Genomic DNA, 27619 nt, shown 5'->3' with positions numbered 1-27619 from the left:
GCACCTGGAAGGCAAATATTTAGGGTATCCTTATGCTCCATAGGAATAAAACTCAGTTCTAACCTGTCTTCTCTAATTCTCAAAGAAGGCATTTACTGGTCTTGCTATTCCCAAGAATGGAGCTGCTATAAACTTATAGTCTCCCTAGATCCCATCTGATCTGTTGTAAAAGACCTTTAAAAGTGAGGTAAGAAAACTCCAGTTTCAGCCTCTAAGTTGCAGAGTAAGATGGTTTCTCCATATAATTTGGACCTCCAAATAAATCAGGAAAATGAATGAGAAGACAAGTCAAGGATTTCAGTATAGATATATAATTTTTATTTAATTTAAAATAAAAATTCAATGCTCGATTGGATTGGGAGAGAATATATGATTTGCAGAATAGAGGAATTTTTCTAAATCATGAAATTACAAGTCATTGATGAGAACAGGCTTCTCCCTCCTTTAGGCTCCTTACAGAGCCTGCTTAGGAAATAAGAGAGGTGAATCATCTTCCTCACCTCCTCCCCACCAGAACTTGGCTCTCCCCAAATCCCAAAACAGGAACAAATCCTCCATTGCCTCTTCCCATTTCTACCAAGAGTCAGCTTCTAGCCCCTGTGTATCAGGTCCAGGCTCCTGAGATTAATGAGGGTCCCTCAGTTCCCTACTGGGCTTGGGCACCTCTGATAAGAGAAACCACAAGTACGGCCATAGAGACCGAAACGTTTGCTTTTCAAAGTTGTGTAGACAGTTGTCAGGGTTCCCAGGTCCAACCATCTAATAAACACATCATAGTCCAGAGGGAGAGGAGGAAGGATAGAAACCCTGAGCAGAAGCAGGCTCCACCACTTTATTACAGCCCTACCAAAGCCCCTCTCACAGGGGCTCATAGGCAGAGAAGCCGGCAGATCTCTCAACCAGCCACTGGGGCAGCAGGGAAGGCAGAGGGCCCCAGCTGGGGAAAAGGTAATCTTTGGAGAGGTATGAATGTGCAGGTATAAAGGGCAAGAAGAGCATCCGTGTCTCCTCACCCTGGCTAAGGCACTGAGAAGGAGGAACGTAGAAATGGTAAAGATGGGAAGGGAAGGAGAAAGGGTCCCTTGGGTCCTAGCCTAGGGAAGACAAAAAATATAGTAATGGAGACAGGTGGGGAACAGCATGTGAGAAGTGGGCAGTCACGCCAGCATGTCCATTACCCATAATGCTCCGCTAACCCCACTCCAGAATAGGAAGGAAATGAATTGCAGGAGTCAAGCGGGCAGAATCACATAGGGTATTTCCCTGAGCCTAGGGTTAAGGGCTAAAGAAAGCAAGCTTTATATACATGGCAATTTCTATCCCTTCCTAGCCCACTCAATCCCCCTGACCAGCCTGCTTTTATGAGGGAGCAGAGGAGGGGGTTATCGGCACTTAAGGAGGGGGCTCAGTTGGCCTAAAGAGCCCACTCCCCCCAGAGGAAGGGGAATGTCCCTCTACTGGTTTAGCGCAGATGCATTTTTTTATCACCATCACTCAAACCCCTTCCCATCTTAGGTCTTTAATACTGGATCCCTGCCAGAGATGAGGAATCTGAAGCTGGACGAGCAGAGCAGAACTGGCCAGGCCTCAGGTGTTGTTTATGGGCCCTTGTGAACCACAAGCTAACAAGAGCTGGTCTGCAGGTTGCTCTCTGTAAGCAGTGAGGCGATGGAGGAAGGATCGTAGACACTGTCAAATTCCTCATCTGAACTCAGTCCTTCGTGCTGGAGGGTTGACTCAGCAGCTGAGCGGGAAGCTTTGCGCCTGAGTCAAAGAGAGGAATACCAGTCAGGGAAGATGACAGAAAGATTTAAACAGCCTCCCTTCTCATGCTAAGGAAACTCAGTTCTCCTAAAGCCTAAAACTACCCGTAAGATTCCCCTAAGAAGTAGGGGAGATGGAGTACAGGATGGATACTGAGGTACTAAAAGACAACCACCCTGGTTTTCATCCAGGAATGAGTGCCTGTGAAGTCTCCTTTTCCCCACCCAGCTCAGGAGTGCTCATTCCCAATGGAGCAGGGGGCAGAAGAGCAACCCATACCAAGAGTCCTTCTCCAGGGCTTTGATCCGGGCCTGGAGCTGTTCATTGACCTCATGCTGTTCCTCCAGCTCACGCTGGGCTTTCTTCCTCAGGCTGTCCAGTCGCTCAATTTCCTCTTCGGCTTCATCCACCTGCCGCTTCAAAGCCTTCACCCTCAGGCTTAGCTAGGCAGGATACCAAGTCCCCCCATTAGAAAAGCAGCTGCTGCTACCGTGGCCTGAGACCTCCCCCTGTAGCAATCTTGACAAGGTATATGTAGTTGCCCCTAGAAAAATGTTGTGACCATAGGCAAGTTCCCTAACCTCATAGGTTTGTCTTGGGGATTAAATGAGTTAATACATCACTTAGAAAAGGTATCCAGTGTATCATAAGTACTCAGTACATACGCTTACTATGCACTAATCTAGTTCTTTTGCTCTAGTTTCTCTGTCCTTATAGAAAAAAAGTCTAAGATAGAACACATATGAGGTAGGCCCTCCCCTGGACTTCAAGAAAATGCATAGTATATACTCGCCCTATGGTTGCCTGGCCCTGGCTGCCATCCTTACCTGGTCTTTCTGGTCATTCACATGCTGCCTTTCATCATCAATCTGGATGGATAGCTCTTTAACTCTCCGTTCCAGTTTTCGGTTGGTAGACTGCAGAACTGTCTTCTCCCTAAAAGGGTGGGGTAGGGGGATGTCTAGGCTGTTGTCATTTCTAAAGAAGCTGCTACTTGGCCCCATACTGCCTCCAAGGGCTCCAAGGGCTCAGCCACAAGCCCCACCATTAGGCTGGGAAGGATCCAGGGCAGATCCAAAGAACTGGGTAGACAGGCCATTCACATTTCAGAATTTCCATAATTCTCTCTTCTCCCTATCAAGAGAAGAGGGCTCCCGAAAGATCAAGCCAGATTGCCATGACTGAGGCAGAAGGTGGGGGGTGGGGGGCCCAGAGGAGAAAAGCCCAGAGGGAGTGAGAAAGGATGGCTCATGTCACCTCTCTTCTGCCTGCAGCCGCTCCTGCAACTCCCGATTCTGGGACTCAAGCTGCGAGAGGCTGGCGCTGGGCTTCTGGAAGCCTTCTGAGCTGGCCAACCGGCTCTTCAAGTCCTTGTTCTGAGAGGGGACAGGAAGCCTCCTTGGTTTGCACTCTACTTCCAATTGCTTCCACGGTCATTCTACCCACCTCCCAAGGTCTCTCCCTGAGACTGCCCACCCCACCCCCTCACCTGTCTCTCCAAGGAGATTTTGTCACACTCCAGGTCCTGCCGGGCTGACCTCTCCTGCATGAGCTCTGTCCTCAGCTGGTCCACCTAGCAGGAACAGGCCAGAGGAATTGGGCTTGGGGAGGACTGGTGATGAACCAGCAAGCTGAAACCAAGCTGGGCAGAGTAAATGGAGGGTGCTCTCTGAATCCCCCAAATTCCCAGGCAACTAAGAAATCACAGCCTACTCAAATGGGAGGAGCCATAAGGATTGAAACATGGCCTCCTCAGTCTCACCAGGAACCAGAATCCCTTCTGAATGGAAATGGTCCAGACTCAGGTCAGTAGCCCAGGCCACCAGGATTCCTTCCTCCATTCAAATTCCTGGCTTCCTTCCACTTGAGGAAACCTGCCAACCCCTCCCGAAAGCAGATGAGACTCTGCAGTAGAACTAGTCACGCACCAATTCTGCAGCTAGATCTCTCCAGACATGAAAGATGAGAAGGTAGGGTTGTTTTTGAAAGGGCTGAGAGGCATAAACATAGATGAGGGGTCAGGAAGGGGTTACCTGATCTCGGCCACGATTCATCCGGTCGGTCAGCAGCTCCACTGTGCTCTTCTCCTCATCTAACTCTGCCTCCAGCCGTGAGACTTTTTCCTGTGGCAGAGGAACAACAGTTTGGGTTAATTCTGCCCCAAATGCTGGACACCACAATGCCACTCTCACCTGGACTCTCTCAGACCCCAGCCTCCAGAGAGTCTTGTCTCTCCCCCTCCCACAACCCGTTGGTCCCGCCCCCTGCCCAGAGCCTCCATGCAGCTAGCGCCCTCTGCTGCCCAAGTGAGTCATCAAGAGGAAGGAGCGGGCCCACTTTGATCCTGACCCCTTGGCAGGAGGACAAACCCCAGAATCTGTTTCTCACTGGGGCAGCCCTATTTCCCTAATGGGAAAATAGAAACCCAAGCTTCTAAACTCAAGCCAGGCAGTACCAAATACAGACTAAGAGCATGGGCACCAGAGCCAGACTGCCGGGGTTTAAAAATCACATCTACCATTTCCTTCCCTGGTAGTTGAGTGGGTAAAGAATCCGCCTGCAATGCAGGAGAACCCGGTTCAATCCCTCGGTTGGGAAGATCCCTTGGAGAAGGGAAAGGCTACCCACTCCAGTATTCTGGCCTGGAGAATTCCATAAACTGTATACTCCATGGGGTTGCAAAGAGTTGGACATGAGCGAACAACTTTCACTTCATTCCACTTCACCACTTCCTAGCAAAGGAGCCAAGGACAAGTGGCTTAGCCTGTTTGTGTCTGTTTTCAACATCTGTAAAATGGATAAAACAAAACTACCCATTCCAAAGGGCTATTCTCAGGACTGAGTGAGTGAATGAGTATTAGCTGCTCAGTCATATCTGACTCTGTGACCCCATGGACCGTAGCCCACCAGGTTCCTCTGTCCATGGGATTCTCCAGGCAAGAATGCTGGAGTGGGTTGCCATTCACGTCTCCATTGGATCTTCCGGGCCCAGGGATCAAACCCGGGCCTCCTGCGCTGCTCAGGACTAAATGATTCTTAAGTACTTGGCACATAGCACAATATATTAAGTGTTTGCTGCTGCTGCTATTATTACTGTTGTTGTTATTGCCAAACACAGCAAACTGAAGACCACTGTTGACTCTAGAGGGAAGAAGCTGCTGCTCAGCTCCAGCCAACTATTACCATGCAGACAGCTGGGGACTCAAAGCCGCTCGCTGTTATATTTTTCAAAGGTAAACAAGAGGCCAGAAATCCAAAATTTTACTTGACATCTTTAAACTTCTAAACAGTGGCAAATAATTCAGACTACATACAGTAGTGCTTAAAGCACTGCAGTCAAATAAAACCCATCAGCTGTGGGCTGCCAGTTTTCTAGCTGTGAAAAGAAGAGAAGCAAAGAGCAAAGGAGAAAAGGAAAAATATAAGCATCTGAATGCAGAGTTCCAAAGAAAAGCAAGGAGATAAGAAAGCCTTCCTCAGCAATCAATGCAAAGAAATAGACGAAAACAACAGAATGGGAAAGACTAGAGCTGTCTTCAAGAAAATTAGAGATACCAAGGGAACATTTCATGCAAAGATGGGCTCAATAAAGGACAGAAATGGTATGGACCTAACAGAAGCAGAAGATATTAAGAAGAGGTGGCAAGAATACACAGAAGAATTATACAGAAATGATCTTCACAACCCAGATAATCACGATGGTGTGATCACTCACCTAGAGCTAGACATCCTGGAATGTGAAGTCAATTAGAAAAACATCACTACGAACAAAGCTAGTGGAGGTGATGGAATTCCAGTTGAGCTGTTTCAAATCCTGAAAGATGATGCTGTGAAAGTGCTGCACTCAATATGCCAGCACATTTGGAAAACTCAGCAGTGGCCACAGGACTAGAAAAGGTCAGTTTTCATTCCAATCCCAAAGAATGGCAATGCCAAAGAATGCTCAAACTACCACACAATTGCACTCATCTCACATGCTAGTAAAGTAATGCTCAAAATTCTCCAAGTCAGGCTTCAGCAGTACATGAACCGTGAACTTGCAGATGTTCAAGCTGGTTTTAGAAACAGCAGAGGAACCAGAGATCAAATTGCCAACATCTGCTGGATCATCGAAAAAGTAAGAGAGTTCCAGAAAAACATCTATTTCTGCTTTATTGACTATGCCAAAGCCTTGGACTGTGTGGATCACAATAAACTGTGGAAAATTCTGAAAGAGATGGGAATACCAGACCACCTGACCTGCCTCTTGAGAAACCTATATGCAGGTTAGGAAGCAACAGTTAGAACTGGACATGGAACAACAGATGGGTTCCAAATAGGAAAAGGAGTATGTCAAGACTATATTGTCACCCTGCTTATTTAACTTCTATGCAGAGTACATCATGAGAAATGCTGGGCTGGAAGAAGCACAAGCTGGAATCAAGATTGCTGGAAGAAATATCAATAACCTCAGATATCAGATGACACCATCCTTATGGCTCTTGATGAAAGTGAAAGAGGAGAGTGAAAAAGTTGGCTTAAAGCTCAACATTCAGAAAACGAAGATTATGGCACCTGGTCCCATCACTTCATGGGAAATAGATGGGAAACAGTGGAAACAGTGGCTGACTTTATTTTGGGGGGCTCCAAAATCACTGCAGATGGTGACTGCAGCCATGAAATTAAAAGACGCTTACTTGGAAGGAAAGTTATGACCAACCTAGATAGCATATTGAAAAACAGAGATATTACTTTGCCGACTAAGGTCTGTCTAGTCAAGGCTATGGTTTTTCCAGTGGTCATGTATGGATGTGAGAGTTGGACTATAAAGAAAGCTGAGTGCCAAAGAATTGATGCTTTTGAACTATGGTGTTGGAGAAGACTCTTGAGAGTCCCTTGGACTGCAAGGAGATCCAACCAGTCCATTCTGAAGGAGATCAGCCCTGGGATTTCTTTGGAAGGAATGATGCTAAAGCTGAAACTCCAGTACTTTGGCCACCTGATGTGAAGAGTTGACTCATTGGAAAAGACTCTGATGCTGGGAGGGATTGGGGGCAGGAGGAGAAGGGGACGACAGAGGATGAGATGGCTGGATAGCATCACTGACTCGATGGACCTGAGTCTGAGTGAACTCCGGGAGTTGGTGATGGACAAGGAGGCCTGGCGTGCTGCGATTCATGGGGTCGCAAAGAGTCGGACACGACTGAGTGACTGAACTGAACTGAATACAGAAAGAGGCTGGGAGTGTTCTGGCTTTTTTTCCCACAGGAGTCCCACCTGCACCAGGATCCAGACCTCCCCCCATCTTCCCCCACCCTGCCTCCACATGTCAATCCCTCACCTCAAGGCTCTTGATTTGCCGACTCTTGTCATCCTGAGAGCGTTTTTTGTTCTCTGCCTCTTGTTCTAGCCCCTGCAGTCTCTGGGCCAGTAGCTCTTTGTCCAGCCGGGCTGTGTCCCGATCAGCCTGGGATGCCTGCAGGGCCTGCCGCAGCCTCTGAGTCTGGTCAGAAGAGAAAAATGCAGCAGCTCAGATAAAGTGAGGTGGAGGTGGGGTGGGAGCAGTCTACCCTGCGGGGGAAAATTCTTCAACACTTTAAATCACCTGAGTTTTCAGACAACTGATCCTGAAACCAAGCCTCAGGGTTTATGATTTAAGTGGACAGGATGCATCCTGGGTATTGAGATTTTTAAAACTCTCCCCAGGTGCCCCCAATGTGCAGCAGGGTTTGAAAACGCATCAGTAGAGGATGTGTTGTCTGTACAGGAGTGATTTAAGTGCATCACTACAGAGTACAGCCCTACCTAAGTGCATGCATGCTCAGTTGATTCAGTCATGTCTGATTCTTCAAGACCCTATGGACTACAGCCTGCCAGGCTCCTCAGTCCATGCGATTCTCCAGGCAAGGCCATTTCCTCCTCCAGGGGATCTTCCCAATCTAGGGATCGAACCTGCATCTCCTATGTCTCCTGCATTGTAGGCGGATTCTTTACCACTGAGCCACTGGGGAATGCATCCTCTGTCTGCATCTAGGGTGGACAACTCCCTCCACCCTCCCCCACATAAGTGATTAGACCTAAACCCAGATCCTAGGATCCTTTGGCAACAGCTTTAATTAAGAGGCAGGCTTCCTTCATGGCTCAGCTGGTAAAGAATCCACTTACAATGTGGGAGATCTGGGTTCAATCCCTGGATTGGGAAGATACCCTGGAGAAGGGAACGGCTACCCACTCCAGTGTTCTAGCTTGGAGAACTCCATGGACTGTGTAGTCTGTGGGGTCGCAAAGAGCCGGACACAACTGAGCAACTTTCACTTCACTTCCCTGGTGGCTCGGAAAGTAGAGAGTATGCCTGCAATGCAGGAGACCCTGGTTCAATCCCTGGGTCAGGAAGATCCCCTGGAGAAGGGAACTGCTACCCACTCCAGTATTCTAGCCTGGAGAATTCCATGGACTGTGTAGTCCATGGGGTCTCAAAGAGTCAGACACACTTAATTAAGAGGCAATGAATGACCTTCAATATAAGAACACTGGGAGGATTCCCAGTATCCTGCCATTTAGGCTCCTACCTCATCCTGAAGCCGGCTTAGCCCCCCAGAGGTCTTCTCAGCTTCACTGGCCCACTCCTTGGCCTGGCGCTGGGCATCTGCCACCTCCCGCCGAGCCTTTTCCTTGTAATCCTCCAGCTGGGCCTGGAGCTGCTGCAGGGCTTGCTTTGAGTCATCCCCAATTTGTTCCAGCTAAGACACAGAGAGAAGAGCTTTTTCAACCCTGCAGCTCTTAAACAGATGCCTCTGTCTGTTCTCTGGGCCCAGACTCCCAAGGTTCTCCCAGAGCCTCTTTCCTGCCCAAGCAGCCCTCTCTTGCTCTCTCCTGGACCTAGGTCCCTAGTATGTCTGGGAGTAATATATAGATCTCCTGGGTTCAAATCCTGCTCTACCACTTAGCTGTGCGACGACAGGCAAGTTACTTATCCTCTCTCAATCTCAGTTCCCTATCTGTAAAATGGAATAATAATAGTACATCACAAGGTTATTGCGAGAATTATGTTAATTAATTATATACGTACTTACAGCAGTGCCTGATACAAAGTAAGCCTGAAATGGCCATATTTTAGCAAACCCATGATACCAATTATTATAAGGTATACCACTGAAAGGAAAAGTTGCCAACTGAACTATAACATACCATCAATTATAAGACAAATCAATTCCAGAGATGATACAATATACATTTTAGAACTGATGAAATAGGTGTTTGCTCCAGTTTTATAAATAAGAGACTAGGTGGATAACCTTACCGGAAAAAATAGCAATTTATTTCCTTTTCTTCCTTTCTCCTTCCCTCCCCTGAATATAAAATTCTACCAATGAAAATTCCTATTTTTAGGTCTTACAGATGTCTAAGGAGGGACCATAGGCCTTTTTTTCCCCTTCCTCTAAATATAAAACTCTACCAATGAAGATTCCTATGTTTAGGTCTTATAAACTTCTAAAAGCAACTCCAGGAGACAGACGGTCTCCAAGGATTAGACCATAAAGGAATGGGATGGCAGGGGAGAGCGAGAACACTCAGGGGACACAGGAAGGATGCCACTCTGCCTCTTTGGCCTTAGCTTCCCCAACAATGAACTTGAGGAAAGCAAACACCACACGCTGTGACCCCATTCCCTCCCCTGTCCACTGCTCCAGGCAAGCTTCTGTATGAGCTGAGCCTCTTCCTGAGCGGGGGCCAGCCCGTGCCCTACCTCCTTGTTCAGCCGGTCCACAGTCCTGTCCAGCAAGCGCTTCTGCTCCTCCAGCTCGGCCTTGCTGCGCCTGAGCACCTCCCGCTGCTTGCCCTCCTCCTCCAGCGCCCGGTTCAGCGCCTGCTGCTCCTGCCCCAGGCGGGTCAGCCCCCGCTGGGCCTCCTCTAGCCGCGCCTCCAGTGCCCGCTTGGCTGCTGCCAGGCTCCCCTCCTCTTCCTGAGCTGCATTCAAGGCCTCCTCTAGCCGCTGTTTCTCTGCCTGGGAGAGGGGAAGGTGAGGGATGTTGGACCAAGAGGATGCAAAGCTCAGGCTCAAGCCATTTGGAGGTGAGCAGAAGGGAGGGAGGACGAAGAGATATTTCTGAAAAAGGTGGACAATGAAAACAGGCTCAAAGGAACCAACCAAGATCAGAGGCCATGTAGAGTGGGAGGTGGACAAAAACACTAGTGCAAAGGCTGACACACCAAAGCACACTCCGGAAACAAACCCAAGGTCAACAGAGGGTTAGGGAGGCAAACAGAAACACATTACAGGCAAAATTAAAGCGATGGCTGAGTATTCCTATGTCCATGTTAGTCGCTCAGTCATGTCTGACTTTGTGACCCCATGGACTGTAGCCCACCAGGCTCCTCTGTCCATGGGATTCTCCAGGCAAGAATACTGGAGTGAGCTGCCATTCCCTTCTCCAGAGGATCTTCCCGACCCCAGGATCAAACCCAGGTCTCCTGCATTACAGGCAGATTCTTTACCATCTCAGCCATGAGAGTCAAAGTATTAGTCTCTCAGTCATGTCTGACTCGTCACGACCCACGGACTGTACCTCTATCCATGGAATTTTCCAGGCAAGAATACTGGAGTGGGTGCCATTTCCTTCTCCAGGATATCTTCCTGACCCAGGGACTGAACTCAGGTCTCCTGCATTGCAGGCAGTTTCTTTACCATCTAAGCCACCAGTATGTAGCCAGGGATGAGAGGACAGAGGACAGGGAGGAAGCCAAACATGTTAGCGAAAGCACTAACCTCTAGCCGCTGCACCTTGTCCCGAAGCCGAGCCTCCGCCACTTCCCCACCCTCCGCCAAGCCTCGTGCCTCCTTCAGTTGCTGCTCCAGACCCAGGATGCGCCGGCGGAATTCGTCATTTTCTTCCTGGGTCTCCCGAAGCGTCGTCTCCACTGCTGTTCGACGCTGCCCCAGCACTGCCGCTTCTGTCTCTGCTGCCATCTTAGCCTGAGGCCGGTTCAGAGAGGTGGCTCAGACCCCGGGGCTCAAAGTCATCGACGACTCCCAGGAAAACCACCACACAGAGAGCGACTGAAAGAGGGGTGGTACCGCCAGCCAGAGGCTTCCCTGAGAACCCCACCCTACAGAGAAGCAGTGGGTGTCACAAGGTACAGCCCGGCCTCCCCAGCCACATCCTGGCTACATTTAAGCACACACCTAGGACCGTGGTATTTGGTCTATACATACCCATGATAGGTAATTTTCCATGCCCTCTGGCTCCTCAGCCCTCCAGACCCCTCAGCCTCCACCTCCTAAGCCCTATGCCCACTCCCCTTGCCTTGGAAGCCTCTTCACAGTCTTGTCTCAGTTGCTGGAGGGTCTTTTGTAGCTGGAGGTTCTGTTCTTCCAGCCCCCGGCTTCGTTCAGCCTCGACCCTCAGCTGCTTCTCCAACTCCCGCTCCCGGTGTCGCCCTGCCACCTCCTGGCTCTGCTGCTCTTCCTGCAGCTCCTTAAGTTCCTCCTGTGTCCGGCGCAGCTCCTAGAAGGAAGGGAAATGGTGGCAGGGCAGAGAGAACCCGCTTGGGATACCAGAGAGTGGAGAAACTGAAACTCTCATACATTGCTGGAGAGAATGTGAAATGGTATGGCCACTTTGGAAAATAATTTGGCAATGTCTCAAAGACCTCTTGGGCTTCCCTTGTGGCTCAGCAGGTAAAGAATCTGCCTGCAATGCGGAAGACCTGGGTTTGATCCCTGGGTTGGGCAGATTCCCTGGAGAAGGGAATGGCTACCCATTCCAGTATTCTGGCCTGGAGAATTCCATGGACTGTATAGTCCATGGAGTCACAAAGAGTCAGACATGAATGAATGACTTCCACTTTCAAAGAGTTAACCATAAAGTGACCATACGACCCAGCAATTCCACTCCTAGGTATATACCCAAGAGAACTATATAAACATATGTTCACAAAAAACCTGTAAGTAGAAGTTCATAGTGGCATTATTCATTATAGCTAAATATAGAAATGACCCAAGTGTCCATCAGCTGATGAACAGATAAGACTTGCCTGGTGGCACAGTGGCTGAGAATCCACCTGCCAATGCAGGGGACACAGGTTCGATTCCTGGTCCAGGAAGATTCCACATGCCACAGAGTAATTAAGCCCGTGCATCACAAGTGCTAAGCGCGTGTGCTGCAACTACTGAAGCCCACTTGCCTAGAGCCTATGCTCCACAAAGAGAGAAGCCACCGCACCACAACAAAGAGTAGCCCCCACCTGCCACAACTAGAGAAACACTAAGGAAAGCAATGAAGATCCAGCACAGCCATAAATTAAAAAATATTTAAAAACTGATGAAGATGAACAAATGTGGTATATCCATACAGTGGAATATTATTCAGCCACAAAAAGTAATGAAATACTGTTACTTGGTACAACACAGATAAACCTTGAGAAACATACTAGATGAAAGAAGCCAGACACAAAAGGCTAGATATTATAGGAGTCCAATTATATGAAATTTCCAGAACAGGCAAATCCATAGAGAGAGAAAGTAGATTAGTGGCTCCTGGGAATGAGGAGAGTGACTGCCAATGGATACAGGGTTCTTTTTTGGGGTAATCAGAATATCCTGCCGCGATTCATGGGGTTGCAAAGAGTTGGACACGATTGAGCGACTGAACTGAACTGAACTGAAGGTTGTACAACTGTATGAGTATACAAAACCCCACTAGACTGTATTCTTTAAAAGGGTGACTTTTATGGTACATGAACTAAATCTCTACTTTAAAAAATCTATGTGGAATAAGAACAGATGAGTGTATGAATAAAGTAAAAATAGCTATTTTTTTTTCAAATGCTGAAAACCAAAGTATGTGACACAATAAATATTAGTGTGATTTGCTGATCTGATTTCTTTTTTAAAATATTAAAATATGATTTCTGGTTCTAATTATCTAGTAGCTACTTCTGAAATTCAGAAAGTATCATAATAGGCTGAAAGGTTATTTATATATATATATAGTGAGTCTTCTATATAAGACTCTAACATACTAACTACAAACAAAAAGAAAACTACCAGTGTGTGGTTTACAGTGAACTGGGTTAGTCTATTTTCCTAATGTATATGTCATAGGCTGATTAAATATTTAATAAAATGTACTTAATATATGAGATAAATGAAACAGTAGTTATTACTTTTTAGCTTTACCTAGCATAATAAATCAATTGAGATTCTCCAGAGGAATGTCCAAGTTCACTATGTCAGCTAATATAATGAACAGACTTCAGACTATCTTTATTTGTTAACTTAATAACAATACAGTAAAAACTAGGAGTACTTCTGATTTGACAACCACCAAAGTATACTTGGTTCACACTTATTATCTTTTTCTCCACCAAAATTGTTTTTATAAGCTCAAGCTTTTACTTATCTGGGAAATCATCATTCAGAGGTATATTTCTTTACTCGTTTAAAAATACAATGCTTACTGATTACAGTTAGGTAGCCTTATAGTAAATGCATGATCAATAAGCACTGATTAATTAATACTTGTAAACTGATTACCTACTACATACCAAGCACAGACCATCAAAGAAATTTAGACCAGGAAGGATTCTCAAGAGGCTGTAAATGCCAATTCTCCATAATTATAATTAACGAAAATATTTTCTAACTTTCAAATCATTTGAAATACAGCACTGCTTTCTTGTCCTTCATAAACTAATCCCAGGAATATGAAGAAATTATTTCTGTGTTCATTTCAGTTTTATGAGATTGTTTATAAAATATCCACGCATGATAAAAACATTTAGTTCCCTGGGTCTGGATTCTGCAGTAGCCTTCAAATTACAATTTGGCTTCCCATGTAGGTCAGCTGGCCATGACTGCCAGTGTTCCAATCCATGTGACAACACTGCTCACTGTAAGTTAATAAGCCAGTGTTCTAACTGTAAATGTTGGTTTCATAAGTGTAGTTAATGAGTCCCCTCTAAAAGATGAAGTAACCCTTGCTATGCTGACCAAACGAGGTTTCCAAGCTTGCAAAAATGAGCCTGGAGTTTCACAAATTCACCTCAGTGTTGCTACCCATGAGGTCTCTTGGGAGGCAGCCAGCAGCCTCTGGCTATAACCCAAGCTGGCCACGGAGAGTTCTTTCCATTAGAAATGTCTACAGTGAATGAGGAGACCAGTGCTGCCGGAGTGTGTGCTGCGAAGATAAGGCTGAGCAGGCAGGAGGAAGTCTGAAAACAAAGCCGTGGGAGGCAGCATGAAGGCCCTCGTGGATGGGGGAGGCATGCGCCCATCACCCCGACCTGCCCTGCTGCCCCCCAGCCTCCAAGTACCTTCTTGAGCTCCTCCACCTGGCGAGTCTCTCCAGCACCAGTTCGGGCCTGCCCTAGTTCCCTCTGCAAGGCCTCTATCTTCTCCCCAAGTTCCTCTTCCAGCTCCTCCTTCTCCATACGCAGCTGCAGGAGTCTGAGCCCAGCAAGGTGAGATAAAAGGGAAGGGGAACAGAGTGAGGCCACCTGCTGGGGAGAGGCGAGCAGAACAATGAGCGCCGCCTCCCTGGAGGTGAATACACTGGGCCCTCACCCTCAGGAGGGAGGAAGGTGGATATGGAGAAGGGCAGTTTGAGAAACGGAAGAGGGAAAAGCACAGCGCTGACCAGGAAGAGCAGGGATGGAAGAATCCTGGACAAGCTTCCTGGGGGGGGGACTATCCTTACTGCTGCTTGGTGGCTCTAAGCTCCTCCTTGTTCTTCTGAAACATGTTCTGCCAATGCCCTGTCTCCTCTGAGGTCTCCTCCAGCTCCTTCTGCAGCCCCCGCACCAGGGCTGACATCTTCTGCTTCTCAGCTTCTAACGCTGCGTGGTCCTAAGGAAGAGGAGAGTCGGGGGCCAGGAGGTTCAGAGGCAAGAGCTAACTCTAGAGCAAAGTGTGAGAGTGCAGATGGTAAGGCTCAGATCCAGAGGCACTGTGCCAGCTGCACACCCTGACACCCAGGGAGCCTGGCGCAGTGCTAGTACAAGGCTCTCGTCCCAAGACACAGTGTGCCTCTGTCATCTAGAGGGAGTCTCCTCCATTATTTCCCCATGGGACTTCGATAACACACCCTCATGGGACTTCTGGCCTGCACTCCTTCTCTCCACCCTTAGAGGTTTCCTGATGAAGGTTTTCATTACATCTCACACGTGTCTTTTAGCAGGAGTTCGGGTGATGACCAGGAAAACAAAATCCCCACATACCAAGGCCTCAAGGCAGCCCCCTCCCCCGGGATGCTCTCGCCACATGCCTGGGTCGCGTCCTGCATGCTCCGGCGAAGCTGCTCGGTGTCCCGCTGGCACTGCTGCCTCACGTGCTCCACCTCCTGGTCCCGCGAGGCCACCTCCTCCTTCAGGGCACCCTTCAGGGCCGTCAGCTCCCGCTCCCGCAGCCTCAGCTGCTCCTCCACCCGCTGTTTCCCCTCCAAGACCTCTTCCAGAAGCTCCCGGGTCTCTACCAGGTCCTGGGGAAAGTGAAGGTGGAAGTACAGAGGTGACCATATTAGAATCCACCTGTCTGTTCATTCATTCATTCATTAATCCAGTCAGTCAAAAAATATGTATTGAGCACCTCCGATCTGCTAGGCACGTGAACAGGTGCTCTCTGCCCTCTACAATGCCTAGTTAGGCTAAAGGAAACCCACCATTCTGTCTCTGGGATCACCCCACCACTGAGCCTGCCTGAAAGCACCCTAAAGAGGCAGTCAGCTACCTCCTCCCCATACTTTGGGGAAACTACAGATATCCCTGGGCTTTCCCTGGCGTCAGATGATAAAGAATCTGCAAAGCAGGAGACCTGGGTTTGATCCCTGGGTTGGGAAGATTCCCCTGGAGAAGGGAATGGCAACCCACTCCAGTATTCTTGACTGGAGAATTCCATGGACGGAGGAGCCTGGTGGGGGCTACAGTCCATGGGGCCACAGAGTTGCACATGACTAAAGCAATTAATACACACACCCTCCTCCCTACCTTCATTAGCACCTCCTTAGCAGCTTCAGGACCCTGGGCCTGTTTCAGCTTGTCCTGTAGCTCTACCACCTGGGTCTCCAGCCCATGCCGTACCCTTTCACCCTGGTCCAGGAGAAGCTTCATGTTCTGGAGCCTAATAATCAATCACAGACATTATTGAGCATTAAGTGTCAGTCCATTTTCTAAACACTATACTTATACTAATTCCTTTAAACTTCCTTCAAGCATTTGTTCAAATCTTAACGATGTCTCCCATGTTTGACTTAATACTGTAACCTGCTCCCCTACAACCCAGCCCTCCTAAGGTTCTTTAACCTACTCTACTTACCACCTTCTCACATGTTACACATTTACTTACGTAATATGCTTATTGTTTACTGTCTGTTTTTCCTCACTAGAAACTTTGCTTCATCTTTATGGTTCACTGATGAACCACATGGAGAAGGCAATGGCAGCCCACTCCAGTGTTCTTGCCTGGAGAATCCCAGGGACGGAGGAGCCTGGTAGGCTGCAGTTTGTGGGGTCGCTAAGAGTCGGGCACGACTTGAGCGACTTCACTTTCACTTTTTACTTTCATGCACTGGAGAAGGAAATGGCAACCCACTCCAGTGTTCTTGCCTGGAGAATCCCAGGGATGGAGGAGCCTGGTGGGCTGCCGTCTATGGGGTTGCACAGAGTCGGACACTACTAAAGCGACTTAGCAGATGAACCACAGGAATCTAGATCAGTACCTACTATATAATACTCATCGCAAAACTTCTGCTACATGAATGATTGAATCCTCACAACAATCCAGTGAGGCGGGTATTATTATTAACCCCATTTTACAGATTAAGAACTTGATGCACAGAGGCAAACCCAGGCAGCCTAACTCATGCACTGTTAGCATATCTGATAGAAAAGGTAAAGAGAAAGGCCCCATCTTTAACCATCTCTGTCTGCCCCTTTCAGCTTCTGGAGATTTGCCTGTCTCCCCCAGTGCTGGGGGAGTCTCTGAATCTGGCTGAGGTCCCCACATGGCCCTGTGTGCGCCAGCAGCTGCACTCACTCCTTGGTGCTCTGCTGGGCCTCCCCCTTCCTCCTCTCCAGCAGCTCCTGCAATCGGCTGCACTCTTCTGCCTTCTCCTCCAGCTGCCGTTCCAGCCCCACCTGGGACGGCTCTAGCTTCTGCCGTTTCTGGAAAAGGAAAGGAGAATAAAACAGGTGAAGGGTAGGTCAAGCCTCTCAGAAGGACCAGGAATAGTGGAAATGTCTAACACCTATTGATATTCACTACGTGACAGGCGCTAAACTAGGAACCTTCTGTATATTATCTGCATTTAAGCCTCATATGAAACCTTGGTACTTGTAATGGTTTAAAATATGTCCACAGAGTCTTTGCCATTCCTTTCAAAAGATGAAACCTCTCCCCTTGAGCAGAGGCTGGACTTAGTATAGTATAGGGGAGTCTATCTCTTCTAACAAACAGAAAAAGGAGGAAGGGATGTATCACTTCTAAGACTAGGTCATAAAAAGGCACTGCAGCATCCTTTTTACCTTCTCTCTTGAATCACTCACTCTGAGGGAAGGTAGTTACCGTACTGTGAAGACACTCAAGCAGCCCTATGAAGAGGTCCACGTAGCAAGGAACTGAGGCCTCCAGCTAACCACCATTGAGTAAGCCATGCTAGAAGTAAATCCTCCAACTCCGGTCAAGCATCCTAATGACTAGACCCCCAGCCAGTATCTTGACTGGAAGCTCATTACAGGCCCTGAGCCACAGCTACCCAGTTAAGTGGCTCCCAAATCTTGGACACTCAGATACTGGGTGATGTTTGTTTTGAGGTAATTTGTTACACAGGAATAACTGTGTGTGTGTGCTCAGTTGGGTCTGACTCTTTGTGACCCATGGACTGTAGACTACCAGGCTCCTCTGTCCGTGGAATTTTCCAGACACGAATACTGGAGTGGGTTGCCATTTCCTATTCCAAGGGATCTTCCCAACCCTTGGGAAGGGAAGAACCCTTGGGAAGGGATCGAACCCCCACCTCCTGCACCGCCTGTGTTGGCAGGCGGATTCTTTACCACTGTGCCAAGGCAGAAGCAGTATTAAAAAAAAAAAATGAGGAGTACAAAGGCTTGAGCAAAAGACTGACCTGAATTTTAAAATTCCTCTACAATTTACCACCTTGGGCAATTCACTTCATCTTTCTGATCTTCAACTTTCTTATCATACAAGGGTCCAGGATACCTACTTTACAGGGTCACTATAATCATTACATATTACTCGGGATAGTACCTACTGCTGCTGCTGCTGCTAAGTCGCTTCAGTCGTGTCCAACTCTGTGCGACCCCATAGACGACCCCACCAGGCTTCCCCGTCCCTGGGATTCTCCAGGCAAGAATACTGGAGTGGGTTGCCATTTCCTTCTCCAATGCATGGAAGTGAAAAGTAATAGTGAAGTTGCTCAGTCAAGTCCGACTCTTATCGACCCCATGGACTGCAGCCTACCAGGCTCCTCCATCCATGGGATTTTCCAGGCAAGAGTACTGGAGTGGGGTGCCATTGCCTTCTCTGATAGTACCTACTACAATAATCCAACTCAATAAATGACAGCTATTATTACTGCTATCATTATGATAATGATGAAAAGAACTGAGGTAAATAATTTGCTCAAGATTTATACAGTCAGTAAGTGGTAGAGCTGGGTTTCCCTGGTGGCTCAGATGGTAAAGAATCTGCCTGCATTGCGGGAGGCCTGGGTTCAGTCCTTGGGTTGGGAAGATCCCCTGGAGGAGGGCACGGCAACCCACTCCAGTATTCTTGTCTGGAGAATCCCATGGACAGAGGAGCCTGGCGGGCTACAGCCCATGGGGTTATGGAGAGTCAGACACGACTGAGCGACTAAGCGCAGCACAAGGGGTGGAGCTAGGACAGGACCGTCCAGAGGAACAGAAAGAAAAGTAGCTGGACCCCTGCTGAATGTGTTCTTCCTCTCCAAGCTCCGGAGAACCCCCAGAGTCCTTCCTGGGACTAGCACACACTCTTGTCTCATCTCACAGGACACACAAGTGCTCTTCCCACTGCTTGGAAGGGCCCATCCAGGCCAAGTTTCTTCTCCCATGCGGTCCTTCACCCCTCCTGCACCTCTGATCCTCTCCTCACCTTCACCTCTTCATCCAGCTTTTTCTGTAGCTCCTCCACTTTTTGGGTGAGTTCAGCCTGCGCTGCCTTAGCAGAACCAGGAGAAGCCATCTGCCAGAGACACAGTGGGGGAAAGAAGTGAGTCCACATCCAGATCCTGAGGCGCACAAGGCCCTAAGCCTGCCCCCTCACTCCACCATGAGAAGGCCACTCACCACCAGAGGCTGCATCTGCTCCAGCACCAAACTGACCTTCCTCCTCACAGAGGTTTCACTCTCTGAGCTTCTGGAGGATGAAAGGACAGATGCAAAGGTAAGGGGAGGCAAGGGATGGAAGAGAGGAGGGAAGGGAGGGTTATGAGCAGGGAAGATGGGGAACAAAGCTAGAACAAGAAAGTGACTCTGCTGTTGGGAGGGGTCCCCACTCACCCCTCTCTCAGGATGCCATAGATGGTGGCCTTCACGTGATCCATACTGCCTGGTGGGGCGGCCTCCTGCTGGTCTCGGAGAAGGTCTGGAGTTGATTTGAACTACACAAGAAGTAAACCCAAAGAAATTGGGAGCTTGAGAAGATTAAGCCAGAAGCGTGTATGGGGTTCAGGTGGAAGAGAAGTGGCAGTTGGGAGATGAGACCCTTCAAGCATGAAGAACGAGCCTGAAAAGGGGGGGTACAGAGTCAATACTTCTGAGGCCAGAGCAACAGGCCAGGAAGGATCCACCTCTCACTATTGCTGCAAACCAGATTTTGCTCGACAGGCAGCTCTCAACCAGTTGTGAGCTGTGTCACAGGCTATTTGTCACTAATGGCAGTTAATGTACTAGAATGTGTAAATGATTTACTTTTAGAATAGATTTAACTTTGTCTCAGAGTAACGTCACTCCCCTACTCACTCACATTCCTGAGTGGGAGACAAAGGTGGGAGTTTTGGCCAGAGCAGCAGAGAGCTACTCATATCCTCCAAGCCTGCTTCACGGTCTGTGGCAGCCCTAGCAAATGCTAGTGACTGAGGCGCACACAGTGGTCTGGCAAGAACGAGTTAGCTCTCCAGGCTTGTGAATGGTGATTTCACAGTTACTTCCACTTCCTTTAGAATTCTGCCCATGGAAGTATCTTGTACACGTGAATATCATCTGTTAAGCAGATGGATAAAGTGGAAGACAAAATGTAGACTCTGCTATAGATCATGAGTCCACTTGGGGGCCCAGGGCTGGTGGGTCAGGACTGATGAGAAGGGGCCAGGGGTTGGAAGCCACAGAAGGCTGGGGTCTGACCTGTAATACTGCAGGGTCCTGTAGCCTCCCCCGTGGCTCCTCAAAACTCTGAAGGACCCAGTCCTGGGTCTGACGGGCACGGCTAAAGCCGCCTAGAGAGCTCTGGGCTGACGGTTTCGAGCTGCCCGTGCGCTGGTCATGCTTTGCACCAGGGATCCAGTGATCGGGGGACTGGCGCTCCCGTTCCTGGAGGGTGGCCCGTGGCAGCCGGTTGTCCAGGCTCTGACTCCGCTTGCGCTGTTCAGGGGGCAGCATCCGCGTGCGGCGGCCAGTCCGGCCCCGGGTCTGGCCCCCATGGTGACTGTCAAACTTGTTGATGAGTGAGTCCACCGAAGACAGGGGGGCAGTGTCAATGGTGTTGCCCGGGGAAGTCCCCTGTGGGGCCAGCTCCAGCAGGCTGGTGCTCCTATTGTCCAGATCCATCAGGGAAGGGCCTGCCAGGGAGGCCTGGGACTGGGAGCGGAGTAGTCTTCCATTCCAGTGGGCCCCGGGCTCCTCATCTGAGGTGCTGCCCTGCGAGGGGGCAGGCAACTCCCTGGCCTGAGAGAAGGGGCTGTCGGCAAGTTCTGAGTCAGAGCTCAGAGCTCCTGGCACCCCTCGGTTGTTGGCCCCCTTGATCTGGACCCCAAAGGAGTCACTGCCTTTCTCTCCACTGTTAAGCACTACAAAGGGCTGCCCAGCGATGCCCTGCACACGCACAGCAACCCCGTAAGTACTGGCTCTTGCATCCTTAGCTGGCCGTCGCCCACCACGACGTAGGGTGCCTATCTCTGCTTCACCCACTGGCTCTGTGATGAAGCGAATCTGGACTCCATGGTCAACAGGGCCCCGGGGCTCGGCCATGGTGGACGCCTGCTCCATGGATAGGAAGGGTCCTGGAAGATGAAGGAAAGAGCTTAAGCTGAGAGATTAGAAATAGAAACCCAGAAACCTCCCCTTGCCCAGCTTCTATGAGGCTGACTGCCTGCCAATTCCCTCTATACAAAATAGTGGTTCTCATACTTCATTGGAGCAGCAGCATCTGAAGGACCTGTTAAAACACAGACTCCAGCCCCCCCCCCAACCCCGCAGAGTATCAGCCTCAGGAGGTAGCCCCCAAGGGCAGATTTACATTTCTAACAAGTTCCCAGGTGATGCTGGTGCCGCATCCAGATTCCACACTTTGAGACCCACTGACCCAGAAGAATTCCTTTCCTCTAATACAGTCCTGAGGAGCTTGGCTTTGCCAAAATTTAAAGATTTTTCTTCATCTTCACACATATACATATAGCACTACCGTATGCTTCCCCCAACCCCAAGGAAGGCACAACCCCCATATGCAAATACCTCCAGCCCAGTGGAGAACAGGGGCCTCCATTCCCAGAGCTCATTTCAAATACAGCAGACCCCAGGGTATGTCATCCCATTTCTGGGAGGATACTCAAAGAAACCGACAGCAGTGATGGCATCAGGGGTGGGGGAACTGAGGATAGGGGATAGGGCTGGGAGAATGACTGGCTCTCTCCTAGACATCTTTTTGTCCCTTTGGGGTTTTTTGTTTATTTATATTATTTATTCATTTACTGGGCTGTGCCGGGTCTAGCTGTGGCATGCAGGATCTTAGCTGTGACACATGAGATCTAGTTTCCTGACCAGGAATCGAACCCAGGCCCCCCACATTGGGAACACAGTCTTAGCCACTGGACCACCAGGAAAGTACTTTTTGGTTCCTTTTGAATCTGCTACCTTTTGAAGCTGGTCCCTTTTGAGTACTGCCTACTCAAGAAAAAAGTAAAAGCGTTAGTCACCCAGTCAAGTCCAACTCTTGGCAACCCCATGGACTGTAGCCTGCCAGGTTCCTCTGTCCATGGGATTCTCCAGGCAAGAATACTGGAGTGGGTTGTCATTTCCTTCTCCAGGGGACCTTCCTGACCCAGGGATGGAACCCAGGTCCCCCACACTGCAGGAGGATTCTTTACCATCTGAGCCATCAGGGAAGCCCACTCAAGAAAAGATTTAAATAACATTTAACAGAGTACCAGTCCAGGGAGTTCCCTGGCGGTCCAGTAGTTAGAAGTTATGCTTTCACTGCCGGGGCCAGGGTTCAGTCCCTGGTTGGGGAACTGAGATCCCGCAGGCCATGTGGGATGAGTCCAAGAGGCCCCAGGGCAGGCAGACTTGTCCATCTGAGAGCCAGGGCCAAGACCACCCGCAGGTCGCCTCCCTGGGTCCATGCTGCCTAAGCCCAGAGTCAGCAGATGGAATGTAGTCCAGGTATGCACTGGCTCCAGGAACTTGGGGAGGAGAGTTTCTCCTCTAAGCAAATAAAAAACCAGCTCCTCCCACCCCTTCTGCTAACCTCCACCAGGGCCTAGCACCAAACTGGAGGAGGAGCCTCTGAAGTGCCAGAGACACAAACATACCCAATTCAACCCCCAAGAAGAGCTCTGGGCCAAGGAAACTTGGCAAGGCCTCTTTCAGGCAGGGACTATAGAAGGGCTAAGAAGCCCATGAACCAGCGGGAGCAAAGAAAGGAGGGGCAGAGCTCTAGGTGAGACAGGGCTTGGAGGAAGAGCATTCCTAACATTCCCAGTCCCTCCCCTCCAGAGGAAGATATAGAGGGGCGGAACCCCTTATCAGCAATGGTTCTTCACCTTTTTGGTATTTGAGAAAATGTGAAAGCAATGCACCCTTCCCCCAGGTGACAGCTCTCCCAAACTTTTAGCACAGCATCTCAAAAGGTCCTCAAAGCCCACCCATGAACCCGAGGACCCCATCCTTCCATTGTCCAGACAATGGGGTGGACCAACCTCTCTGGACCAACCAACCTCTGACTCAGACGCCCCAGAAAGCAAGATACTTAGTTGGTAGGACCCTATGCTGGAATTCAAGTAAGAAACAGGAGCAGAGGGATTCCCTGGAGACTCAATGATAAACAATCCACCTGCCAAGGCAAGAGACACAGATTCAGGGATCTGGGAAGATCCCACAGGCTGTGGAGCCACTAAGCCCATGTGCTACAACTACTTAGCCTGTGCTCTAGAGCCTGGAAGCCTCATGACTAAAGCCCAGGCAGCCTGGAGCCCATCTTCCACAACAAGGGAATGAGAAAGCAAATGAGAAGGCCATGCAGCACAGCTAGAAAAAAGCTCAAGAAGCAACAGAGACACAGCATGGCCAAAAGTAAATAAATACTTCTTTTTTAAAAAGAAAAGAAATGGGACCAGAAAAGGAGCTACAAGGCAAAGGTACAAGCTCTCCAAGCCACTCATCCGATAGAAAAGGCTCTGGACCAGACTCCGGATCTGACCTGGAATCCTTGTTTCTGTTCTTCACTTAATGTATATTACCTTGGACAAATCGCAACTTTTCTAAGCCTGTTTCCTCATCTGTAAGATAGACATAATGATACTGCCTCACAAGGTAACTGCCCATGAGAATTAGACAATAACAATTATTTGGGTATATGCAACTATAAAAATGTATTAAGTTATACTCTTAAGATTTTTTGCCCTTTATTTACTTAGATTCTACTTCAGTAAAAATAGAGAAAATGACAAGATGGTAAACATGAACACACCTAGCAGCAAAAGCCTGTCACAAAGTTGTCAACAAATGTTATCCTGCACATATGCTGCTTCTTCCAAGGGGGCCTTCCTGGCTCCACTTTGGTTTACAAAAGGATGTCACTTCCTCAGAGAAGCCTTTCCTGACCCTTCCCTCCCACAGACTAGATCAGATGCACATTATATGCTCCACAGATGGCCTCATGAGTTTGCCTCAGTTTATTTATTTTTTTAATTTATTTTTAATTGGAGAATGATTGCTTTACAATGTTGTGCTGCTTTCTGCCATACAACAACATGAATCAGCCGTAAGTATATGTATGTCCCCTACCTCCCACGCCCTACTCCATCCCACTCCCCTAGGTTGCCACAGAGGACCAGGCTGAGCTCCCTGCGTTATACAGCAACTTCCCATGAGCGATCTGTTTTACATATGGTAACACATGTGTTTCCGTGCTACTCTCTCAATTCATCCCGCTCTCTTCTTCCCAGCCATGTCCCTAAGTCTGTTCTCTACATCCACGTCTGTTCGTGTCCTGCAAACAGGTCCATCAGTACCATTTTTCCAGATTCCATATGTGTGCATTAATATACAATATCTATTTTTCCCTGACTTACTTCACTCTCTATAACTGGCTCTAGGTTTATCCACCTCACTAGAACTGACTCAAATTCAGTCCCTTTCATGGCTAAGTAATATTCCATTGTATACATGTACCACAATTATATATTTATCAGAGTGACAATTTGTTTCCTGTTTCCTCCACTCTATTATAAGCTCCTGGAGGGGAAAAAAACATTGCTGTCAGCTGACTCCTGTGTCCCCAGGGCCTACCAGATAGCAGACATCAACATATATCTATTAAAAGTTGTATCCTGAACCAAGGAGAACTCACACAGCAGTGGGGAGATGTCCCAAGGATCCCACACAGCCACTTGTTGTTTGCCCTAGTAACAGAACCTTTTCCTGGCCTGGACTCCCTGCCCTCTTCAGTCATAATTTTGGAACCAAATGTGCCTAGACTGCCAGCTATCAGAAGTCATGATGCGGCTCTACCATGATAGTGTATCAACTGCTCTTCCGGATTCCGGTCAAGGAGTTCTCAGTCTAGTCCCAGAGAATACATAGCCCCTTGCCCACCCAAGAGCATCAGGTTGCTCAGAGGCGGAACCAAGCCTACCTCTAGGTCCCAGGGACTCCCAAAACTCAATCTTCTTCAGCCCCAGAACATATGAATCCAGGGCCAGGAGGGCTGAAGGGATCTTTGAGGTGGGTCAGAAAGCAGGGCTCTAAATGATTCAACATGGAAAACCCGAAACCTATCCGCCTTCAGTTACAGAGGACAGTGGGGCGGGTCCAGGGAGCAGGGCAGCTCCAAGGTCTTGCGTAAGCGCCAGAGGCAGGTAAACAGTGATCCAGTGCCAGGCAACAGGGAGCCCAGAGCCTCTGCTCTCACCAGATGCCTGACCCTGCTTTTCCCACCGCCGGGGAGTGCCCAGGGCGCTCTTCACCAACTGGACTTGGGAAGAAGACTAGACCACAAGTTAATTCAGCTTCATCTGTGTGCCTGTCATTCCTGCCTGCGGGGAGGGGGCGGACACAGCACCTGTATCAGGCAGCCACTTCTCCCTGAGTTACTCATTAGCCTGCCCTGCCCCAGTTCCATCATCTCTGGCCCAGCCATAAGCGTCTGGCTTCCACCTAGGAGTGACAGGGTCTCTGGACTCCTGGCAGAAGTGGGGGTGGGGTAGTTTCGGGTGTGCCCAGGAAGAACTGGTATATAGAGGGCCTTGCAATATACTAGATGCTATATAATTGGCAGATGCAGAAAATGAGTAAACTAGAGGTACACTGATTAGACTCCCCTTGGAGGTAATGAGGAAAACAAAATAGAAAAGGACCACTCAGTGACCTTGATCTTTCGGCTCCTGTTTTCTCATACAGGTAATGAGATAAGGTTGACTGAGGATCCAAAAAGAACCTGCCAAGTGTACTCCTGGCTCAGTCCACTGAAACAGCCAAACCTGAGCGCCAGGCTGGAGCTGCTGGGCCAGTGGCGGGGGGCGGGGGGGGGGGGGGGGTGGACACAATGAGGAACTGGGCCCCTGCAAACTGGCTGGACAGGTTTGAGAGGCAAGAGGAAGGGGAGGGCCAGGGAGACTCCACTGGCAGTCTGTGAAGCAGATCAGAGAAATTCCACACCACAGAGGAGGCAGAGGGGCAAAACCAGGGGCAGGGACTCTGTCCAGCTTAGATGCCAAGGCAGAAGGTGGGAAGGGAACAGGCAGGAGGAACAGAGACACGAACAGATACACAATGAGCCTGGTGAGTGAGAGAAAGCCGACAGCCCAGTGTGTGACAGGAAGGCTGTCTCCCTCTACCCCTCCCTCGTGAGAGTTCCCAAGGTTGCATTCCACATCCCACATAACCTGGGCCACCTCCCTGGCTCTTAGTTCTCCCCTTGCCTAGCCTGAAGAAAACCAGCGGCCCTCCTCTTCTCCTCACTTCCCACAAGGGTGGTGACAAGCAGGTCAGCCTGGGGAAAGCAGTAAGGGTTCTAGGAAGCCAGAATCCTCTTAGGGTCAGGCAAATCTCGGGATTAGCAGTCCCCTAGGGCCAGCCCCCCATTCCCAAATACCCAGGATGAAAAAAGAGGTATGGAGGCATGTGTAGGCAGCCTGTCGACTACATAGCGGTGGCTAATTATTTCCCAATTACAACAACTCTCCTCAGGCAGGGCATCAAAGGGGCCAAGTTATGGCTGGCTCTGGTTCCCTCACCCGCCTAAGGCAAGGAAATCTGCCTCAGAAGTTTAGTCTAGGCCCTCATGTGCACTTCTCATCCAGCCTGAAGACTTGGAGGTGCTGAATCTCCTAGTCCTGGGGTCTCCCGAGGAGCCCTGCTTACTTCCTGCACCAGTGTTTTCCGCCAGTCTGACAGCCACCACCGTCCAGCTGTCAGGGATGCCTGGTGGGGTCTCAGCAAATAATGGAGAATTTCCAAGAGGCATCAAGAAAATTGGTTAGGCTCCCAAACCTCACCCAACGGCTCCATCTAGAACCCCAGAAGTATGTGTGCTTGGAGGGAGGGTTTGACATTAGCCCCCAGAAAGAGGCCTCATTAGAAAAAAGTATTTCTACATATTTTGTAGGCCTAGGGATCAGTGCTTACTCAAATCCCTCTCATAGAGCACTCTCTCAAGAGGAAGAAGGAAAAATCCTCTCTGGCAAGAAAGCAAAGGAGGACAAATGTCGAAAACCTTAGTTTCACACCTGGCAAAGAGATGGGGGTATCCTCTCCTTTTACCTCTGTGTCTATTAATTGCACCTGTCTCCTCCCAGAGGTGAAAGGTTAAAGACTCCACACCTCAGAGCCATCTCAGAGCCAGAAGAGAGGTATCAGGGCCGGCTCAGACTGGCAGTCGGGGAAAGAACCTCAGAGAAACAGCACCTTTCCACGCCCTCTCCCTTCCCTCCCTGAACCATAGACAGCAAATTCCCTTTACCCTACCGAGACTGACTCCTTCCCCCTACCATTCCGGTCTCCAGGAGAAATTCTGCCCCAGGGACTGGCGTCTGACTTCCAGAGATATCTTGGCCCTGAAACGCTTTCATGCCCTGGGAATAGCCTTAGCCTCAGGTGCCCCTCACCTGGCACCTTCCCAAGCACCTGCGTCTGGCATCTTAGAGCAGAAGCCAGCTCTTTATCAGTAGTACTCCCACCCTACCTTGACCTCCCCTCCTCCTCTCGCCAACACAGCACCTGTGCCCTGGGTATCTCTGATCGCCTTGACTCCCGCCCCTCAAGGGTACACCTGAGGGCTCGCCTGCCTCTTGGGTGCCCTCGCTCCCGCCCGGTTCACTCACCCTAGCCGGGCTCGGCGCTCCCGGGCTCGGGCTCGGGCTCGGGCTCGGGGAGAGCTGCACGATCAGCTCCCGGGCCCTCCCCCTCT

The 27619-nt window shown here is 49.4% G+C and overlaps 1 protein-coding gene across 5 annotated transcripts; it reads right to left on the bottom strand.

Moving 5' to 3' along the window:
* Positions 1 to 295: 295 nt before the first annotated feature.
* On the bottom strand, positions 296 to 27619 carry CGN (cingulin). Of its 5 annotated transcripts, none has more exons than XM_060414234.1 (21): positions 22929 to 27619; positions 20122 to 20996; positions 19279 to 19379; positions 19066 to 19135; positions 18872 to 18961; positions 16775 to 16902; positions 15727 to 15859; positions 15009 to 15221; positions 14442 to 14590; positions 14059 to 14191; positions 11049 to 11249; positions 10511 to 10717; positions 9491 to 9748; positions 8313 to 8483; positions 7085 to 7246; positions 3798 to 3887; positions 3254 to 3337; positions 3022 to 3140; positions 2592 to 2700; positions 2044 to 2207; positions 296 to 1764 (listed from the first exon to the last, which is right to left on the bottom strand). In XM_060414234.1, exons 2-21 carry the CDS (start codon positions 20980 to 20982, stop codon positions 1623 to 1625), a joined length of 3585 nt encoding a protein of 1194 aa, XP_060270217.1. In that variant the 5' UTR covers positions 20983 to 20996; positions 22929 to 27619; the 3' UTR covers positions 296 to 1622. The 5 variants fall into 5 exon arrangements, 4 of the variants coding, with proteins under 4 accessions (XP_060270217.1, XP_042111331.1, XP_027830688.2 ...); XM_042255397.1 differs by having other exon boundaries at positions 27430 to 27619; XM_027974887.2 differs by having other exon boundaries at positions 27534 to 27619.

Source organism: Ovis aries, chromosome 1, assembly GCF_016772045.2.
Source record: "Ovis aries strain OAR_USU_Benz2616 breed Rambouillet chromosome 1, ARS-UI_Ramb_v3.0, whole genome shotgun sequence".
Lineage (NCBI taxonomy): Eukaryota > Metazoa > Chordata > Mammalia > Artiodactyla > Bovidae > Ovis > Ovis aries.
This window is presented reverse-complemented; position numbering and strand designations above follow the sequence as displayed.

Coding starts and splice junctions, on each gene's coding strand:
- CGN (XM_060414234.1), bottom strand. CDS start 20,982: ATGGAGCAGGCGTCCACCATGGCCGAGCCCCGGGGCCCTGTTGACCAT. Junction 15,222..15,726: donor CTAAGGAGGTGCTAATGAAG/GTAGGGAGGAGG, acceptor CACTTTCCCCAG/GACCTGGTAGAGACCCGGGA. Junction 8,484..9,490: donor TGGACCGGCTGAACAAGGAG/GTAGGGCACGGG, acceptor TCTGTGTCTTAG/CTGGAACAAATTGGGGATGA.